The following is a 7567-nucleotide window of genomic DNA, read 5'->3' on the forward strand; positions in this document are numbered from 1 at the left end:
GTTTCTTAAATTTACAAAGTAAAAAGGTTATGAAACTTCGTATCGCGCACAAACACATACTCCATCCGTCCAATTGAAAGTGCTATACTTTTCATTTTGAAACGTTTCAAAATATTTGTTATGTTAAAAAAGTTAAAATAATTTTTAATCTCTTCTTTCAATATAGTTCTTTTTTTTAATCATATACTATACGTTACCATTCAAATTTAAATTTTGAATTTATAGGAGTAAGATTGAAAAGAAAAGTATAAATATCACAATCAAAGTACTTTTTTAAAAAAAAAATTAAATTCTCGAAACATGATAAAACAATTGAGAGGGAGGGAGTACATATTCCGCAATCGAAGAGGGCAATGGAATCACTTGTTGCATGCCCGTATGTAGTTCAACAATAATAAAGCGTTTTATCTTTGCTCCTTTTCATGTTTTGCTTTTGATTTAAGAAAAGGTATATGTTTAGCGTTAAAAGTATTTTAATTGGATTAGTTATGCAAAACAATTTAAAAATTGGCATCGAGTAACAAGCATTCACAAAAACTTAAAAAGCAATCCTGCCACCATCGCAGTTGAAAGGATTGAGTCCTTTGTTTTTTTTTTTTTTTTTACTAGCATTTTAAATTGGAAAAAGTGATGGTGACAGTTTCCAGGAGCTCAAACTACCACGAGAACCTTCCATTCCATGCTAGACTAGAGAACATCAGAATATCAAGAACAGAAGAAGAGTACTCCCGCTTACCTATGCACACGATCGATCAGTCCTTTTTTTTTTTTGGCCCCTCTCTCGCTCTATCTCTCCCATCACAGGACGTTGTTCCTTTCTTGCTTTTAATTGAATTTTCACGGGTTATCGAGAATCAGGCCTGTTTTTCCTGCCCTCGTGGTGGTGGCGGTGGATGAAAGGCTCTTATCTCATTGGATGTCCCATGCGCATTAAAAGTAAGATGGAGATAAGAGAGTAGTAATTACGCAGTAGCATTCAACAAACAACAGTATTGTTCCCTGAAAATGATAGAAAGCGAAACCAGTGATTAAGAAATATGGGTTTGAGCACACTTCCACTTTCCACTCTTCTTGTACACGTTGCATGCGTAAGCTAATTACCAACATCCCATACTAAATATTCAGCACTTCAATTAATTTGGCCGTGATTTAGGGCTCCGCCTCTGCGTCATTGATTAAGCGTAGCGTCTCCATTTGGTGCTTCCCCCGTCACGTCTCTCATCTGCATCTGATCGACCAACCCCAAAAGTCGGGCAACTCGGGAAAGGGAAGTACGTTCTACTAACAGGGCCGATTTGAAAGACAAGAATGAATGATTTGGCATCTTTGAAATATGTGGCACATGCGTAGCGCCTACGTACAGGTGGGACATGGAGCCCGAATAATAGTCATAAGAAAAATCGTTCAGATTGATTTTATGCAAAATGCACGTGGCTTAATTTTATATACACATGTACACGATATAATTCACTTTCAATAATGTATAACTATATAACAATATAAAATTCACTCAAATTTTGTCAGCTCCATATATGGTGTGAAAAAAGATGTATGTACAAGATGCAATGTGAACCTTACATTTTTTTTTATAATTGACTCTTGGCTATCAACCTACTAGAACGATTGTTTTCTGCAACCGTCTGTACAAGTGTGGGCTCAATTGTATGGATGATCTAGCACGTGAAATTTTGTAAAACAATTATTTTGAGCCGAAACTTGAACCAAACGAAGAAGAGGGTGACCTAAATCAGATGCGCTTGTATTTTTCCTAGTAGTAGCTTTCATTTGTATAATACCTTAATTTGTGCAATCCAGAGAGCTTTAGGATCCGTTTGATAAAATTGAATCTGAATTTTGAAGTTTGAATTCTGAAATCTGAATATTGAAACAATTAATTTGCTGAATTTTTAGCACTGAAAAGAAATATATGAATGTCTGAATTTTAATGCTAAACTTATTTATACCGTTTGATAAATTTTTATAACTGAATGCTTAATAAGTTTAATTTGACAATTTTACCCTTATATCTTTTCATTCCAAAAAAAAAATAGAACCTATGATTTAATTAGTTTAAAATAGTTAGGTATAAAAATGACAATATTTATTTTTAAATCAAATTAATATAAAAGATGAAATATATTATATGAGGAGTACGGAGAAGATGTGAAAGTCATTAAAAAGGGAGAAAAGATAAACTGAAAACCATTAGATAGAGAATATCGGGTTATTTAATTAGATAAGAATTTTGAACATAATTAACAAACAAGGGTAAATTTGGTAAATAAGATAAGGTAGTTGAAATAATTCCATTGATTCTTATCAGAATTAAGCATTCAGTTAGGATTCTTGTGCTGAAAAAAATACACACAAGTTCAACACTGCTTAACAAGTTCAACAGATAGATTTTCATTTATCAAACATTCAAAACATCTGAATGTCTGAAAAGGTTTAGTTTCATCACTTTTTATGTTATCAAACAGACCCTTAACCTTTTATCATCTGTTGTGGTGTTAGGATAGTTTGGGTTTGTTTTCGAGATGATTTATCAAAGATCAATTTGTTCCAAGCGTGTGTCTCAATAAATTTCACCCAAGTACACTGAAAAGCTTAGCCAGAATGATCATAATTAATCATGTGATTAGTTAGGTAGCCTCTCTAACAAAATTGTCACGTCAACTTATTATGCACACAACAAAGCGGTTTTTTTTCGACTTGCACGCAAATTTCTTATCAGAGCCAGTCAACAAACATGAAACAACCAAAAAGAAGAAGAAGAAACGAGCTTTGATGGATAGTTGGTGCACCTCGCAGATAGCTTAAAGCATGACTGCATGAGCATGACCCGACAACAACGGCCCAAAATGGCCCAAAAAGCAAAAAGAAAGAAAAGTGAAAGAGATGATGTCCATTACAATAGCCCAAGGAGAAGAGCTGTGCCCTGTCCCGCCTTTCCAGTTTGGGCTTCTAATGGAATTAAATTCCCATTAAGCTGTATAACGGTTTGATGCTGGCTGTGGCTGGTCTAATTTTGTACTCGTACTAGAGAAGGGGGGAAAATTGATATCTTAAACATCTAAATATGTTTTAAAGAAGTTGTAACTAGTTTAAGACTTTCTTGCTTCAAAACTGAAGTAAAGTTCAGTGATACAGTCCAAAGTTACACGTAATTTATCAGACTTTGATGTCTATTATATTTTCCTTAGCATTCGTTTCATCTCAAACTGTGAAAGATGTTTATTCACAAAGAAATAACTTGTTTTACTAATAAAATGCTGTTTTGTACGCATCGATTTTTTGTACACATCACTTATGGGTTGGGTGTGTGTGTTATTTGCGATTGTTGAGGGGGATTTATTTGACACTGTTCAGATATATCTACTACCAACTTATAACTAGAATAAAACCAACGAGTCGAGTGAATTCTCTACGGGTGTTGTTTCCAACTAACATAGCAATGAATCGAGTGAATTTTCTACACTTGCTGTTTCAGCAAAATGAAGATTATTCGTTCAAAAACTAATGCATACAGCAGTGGTAGTTAACAATTTTGATTTCTATGATAATTTGTTTCTTTGAAAATCTTGGTCACTTTGATTTTTGTGCACTATATCATTATCTTTATGATTCCTAAAGACTTAAAAGCAAAGCAGCAGTGTTGAACGGAACACTTTTGAAATAATTTTTTAAAAAAAAATACGTGTAATACTTTTTGATATGATATATGTGAGATGAAAAATAATTAAAAAATGTATTAATGATGCCAATAATAAAAATTTGAAAATAATCCACAATCCTAAATGTATTAATTATTGTATTTGTAGAAATCAAATTCGGGATATGTATGTCCAAAACCCGCGACCTCTTCGGTTCCAAGGCAAAATGGAGTCAACTACTTTCTCTTCCGCTTTCAAACTAGTCCGTTCACTTTTTAGAAAAGATTTAAAAAGAATAAATGAAAAAATAACAACCGGCGGGTAGTTACACGGCGTAGTTCACACCAATTTACTAAAACACCCAAAACCTAGATACGCAATTATCAGGCTCCCCCCGAAGCGCTATTGCATCTCTAACGGTTTAAACTTTAAACACCAAGGGCATTAGGGCACGCACGTCATTTAAAAATAACTGTCAGACAAAACCGTCAATTCGCAGCTCACGATATACTTGCTTCATAAATCGAATCCTTTGTCCCTCTCAACCAATTTGCTGCAGTTGGTCAGTACCGAGGACAGATGACGTCAGCGCCGGAGGAAAACGGTTTGAAAATAAATAGCGCCGTCGTTGATGTCGATCAAGCGGTTGTTGTTGATGGCTGTGGAGATGCGATGGAAGGAACAACAGACGATGCTGGAGGCGGCGCAAGTGGAAGTGGAGGTAGAAGTGGGAGAGTGAGGGGGCCGTGGTCTCCGGAGGAAGATGCGGTACTGACTCGATTAGTGAGTAAGTTTGGGGCAAGGAATTGGGGATTGATTGCCCGAGGAATTCCTGGTCGTTCTGGAAAGTCTTGCCGCCTTCGCTGGTGTAATCAGCTCGACCCTGGCGTTAAGCGCAAGCCTTTCACCGGTATCCTCCTCCTCCTCCTTTGCCTTTTTCCAGCATTTAATTATTCTTATTTTGCATATACCTTTCTCTCTGTCTCTTTGTAGGCATTTTCATTTTTTTCTGGAAGTCTCTGCATAGTTAGCCGTTTTGGTTTTGCATTCCTGTTATAAATTTGAAACTGAGGGTTTGTACTCTGTACATTTGTTTTTTCTCTCATTCATCTTTTCCATCGTTTTGCAATCTGTTAGTCCAGTGGTTATATCTGGAGAATTTCGGAAAGTGGTTGTTTAAGTTAATGAGAAACTTAGTTATATTCTGCAGATAATGCGGTCCTATTTTATTTTCAGCTTTTGATTCCGATAAAGGATTCCAAGAACTTATTTTTCGTTAGTCATGTGGTGGAACTGGCTAGGTAGCCGCCTTTTTCTTTCCCCCTTGATGTTGGTTTCTTGATATTCCTTTACCTTGGCTGCTTCCTTGTTGGATATTGGACGAATTTATATGGAAGAAAGGATTTATATGGAGGCTTTATTGCAAATTGGCTAGAATATTGGACACTTGTACATTTCGGTCGGAAGGGAGACAATACGAAAATTAGTTCTTGAGATCATTTGTGTTCCATTGTTTACTTCCATATGTTGAGTAACAAAGGCTTGTTATGTTAAGACCATTGCTTTGCCTCATAGTAGTTTGAGCATTTGATTGTCACCAAAGATGAATTTAAACACTGTAGAAGTAGAATCAATCAAAAATGTGGGCTTTTACATTGACTGAGTTGTTCCTACAGTTCATTACCCAATTTTTTTCCAGGTGATCGAGCTCTGTACTGGATTTTAGTTGTACTCAGCCATGGCCCATAGGATAATCAATCTTAAGCTAAACTTCTACTTGTAGACACTATGGCTATCTCAATAGTGCTTATGCTGCACTCAAGAAATGATTGTTGAAATAATGGATACAAACTATGGCATGTCTAATCTATTTATTTTCATGATATTTGTAGGAAGTGGTAATGAAGTTCCTTGACTTGGATGCAATTCTATTCATAAAAGTAGACTCATCTTATTTTTGGGCATGCATCTGTTTAAATTTTTTTCTCTTCTTTCTTCTTTTTTCTTTCTCCATGCGAGTGTTAACATTTGTTTGGTCACATGTTCAAAATTTGAGATGACCATTCTTTATGTATATCTCCAGTCATTTATTCTCCAATTCCCCAAACTGCCAAAAAATGGCTATGTGATTATTATATTGTATGACCATATGTTGTTTGCTTAGTGGAATCTCAAGAGCGGAAACTTTTGCAGATGAAGAGGATCAAATAATAATATCTGCCCATGCCATCCATGGAAACAAATGGGCCTCAATTGCAAAGCTTCTATCAGGTAGAACAGACAATGCTATTAAGAACCACTGGAATTCTACACTAAAGCGCCGGTTTTCAAGTATGAGTCAAAATGAGATGATTCAAGATGGCAGCATTGACACACTAGTGGCATCCTCAGGGGAAACCATGTCACCTGGACTTATTAACTCATTAAATTCCCCAAAAGAAGAGTATATAAGCCCCGTGGAAGAGATACCCAGACAGACTGAAGGAAAAGATCAAACGAATGGGGATCAGTTTTATTCTGACAATTGCCAATATAATGTTTCTGAAAGGAATCAGCATTGTATTGGTGAAAAGAATTCTTCTAATATTCATCGTCCAGTTGCCAGAATAGGTGCATTTAATATTTATAATCCATCTGGTTCTGATTATGCTCTTCCAAGGACAACCCCTATGCAGGGTCCTCTAATCCGAGCTTCCACACCTGATTTTGGCTTCTTCACATATATGGAAGGTGAATTAGATGAGCCTGTGATCCCTTTGCAATGCAGCCATGGTTGCTGCAGATCCTCTGGCATGGGCTCTTCTTTGAAGAAGAGCTCATTGTTGGGACCTGAATTTGTTGAATATGAAGAACTTCCCCCCTGTTCAGGTCATGAATTGGCTGCCATAGCCACAGACTTGAACAACATTGCCTGGATTAAAAGTGGACTTGAGAATTCATTGAGAGTACCAGAAACAGCTAGTGGCCCAATGGTGCCTCGGACTGTCCCTGTGCAAATGAATGCTCATGAACATGCGTTGCAGCCCTTGCACTTTGACAAGGTACAGCACCAATCAAGAGGAATCATGACAAATGTGTTTCCAGCCAAGATGCCTTTGCCAACGTGTATTTTTTCAAGCTGAATTTGGAGGCTAGAGCTAATGTTATAAGCTCTCTCTCTCTCTCTCTCTCTCTTAAATTTAAAGTGGAAATGATAATAGCTTCATTAAACTGAGTACAAGTTCATCTGCTGGATTATGGCAGGCTAGGATTATACAATCTTGTATAGAGCCTATGTTGTTTTCGGAGAAGAGATCATGTCCTTGCTTGAGATTGGATTCCTGATGCTTTATTGCTTTTCTGAAAATTGACCTGCTGAGGTTCCTTTTACCTCAGTTTTTCTGAGTCTTGTGTTTCTTTTTAGCTGCCACCGAGGTGGCATTCTTCTTGATTTATTCTTGTCTTATGCCAGGGGAATATATTGGCTTCTTCCATAGAAACTTGATAATATATTGGCTTCTTCCATAGAAACTTGATTTCTAAGGTTAGCGATGGTTTGAAACTTCTATTCAATGGCTAGCACCTTGCTTAAGTTGCTAGGTAGTTGTGCTTTCTTAACTTTTTGGGTAGATGCTGCTATGCGTTTTAGCAGAGAATTGTCTGATACGTTTAAGGCGATTCATTTTGATGGTCATTGTTGTTTTTTTTTTTTTTAAATGTGCAATATTTGCAAGTTCCGGTACTCATTTCTTACTCTCGTTTTTTGGGATAAGATAACACGATGAATTTGCATTTGAGATCAAAGTTAAAGGACATTATGATAAGAATGAAATTATAAGTAAAAGAAAATTACAATTTTGTAATAAGCATACAATTAGTAATATTATAGGAAAGTGAAAGAACTAGCGACATGAAAGTAGAATAACATAAAAAGG

At 36.2% G+C, this 7567-nt stretch overlaps 1 protein-coding gene across 1 annotated transcript; it reads left to right on the forward strand.

Moving 5' to 3' along the window:
* Positions 1–4100: 4100 nt before the first annotated feature.
* LOC113730415 (transcription factor MYB1) lies at positions 4101–7037 on the forward strand. The gene is made up of 2 exons (XM_027255078.2): positions 4101–4563; positions 5847–7037. The coding sequence occupies exons 1-2, from the start codon at positions 4233–4235 to the stop codon at positions 6773–6775; spliced, it is 1260 nt and encodes a 419-aa protein (XP_027110879.2). The 5' UTR covers positions 4101–4232; the 3' UTR covers positions 6776–7037.
* The last annotated feature ends 530 nt before the right edge of the window (positions 7038–7567 follow it).

The sequence above is a fragment of the Coffea arabica genome, chromosome 2e, assembly GCF_036785885.1.
Source record: "Coffea arabica cultivar ET-39 chromosome 2e, Coffea Arabica ET-39 HiFi, whole genome shotgun sequence".
Lineage (NCBI taxonomy): Eukaryota > Viridiplantae > Streptophyta > Magnoliopsida > Gentianales > Rubiaceae > Coffea > Coffea arabica.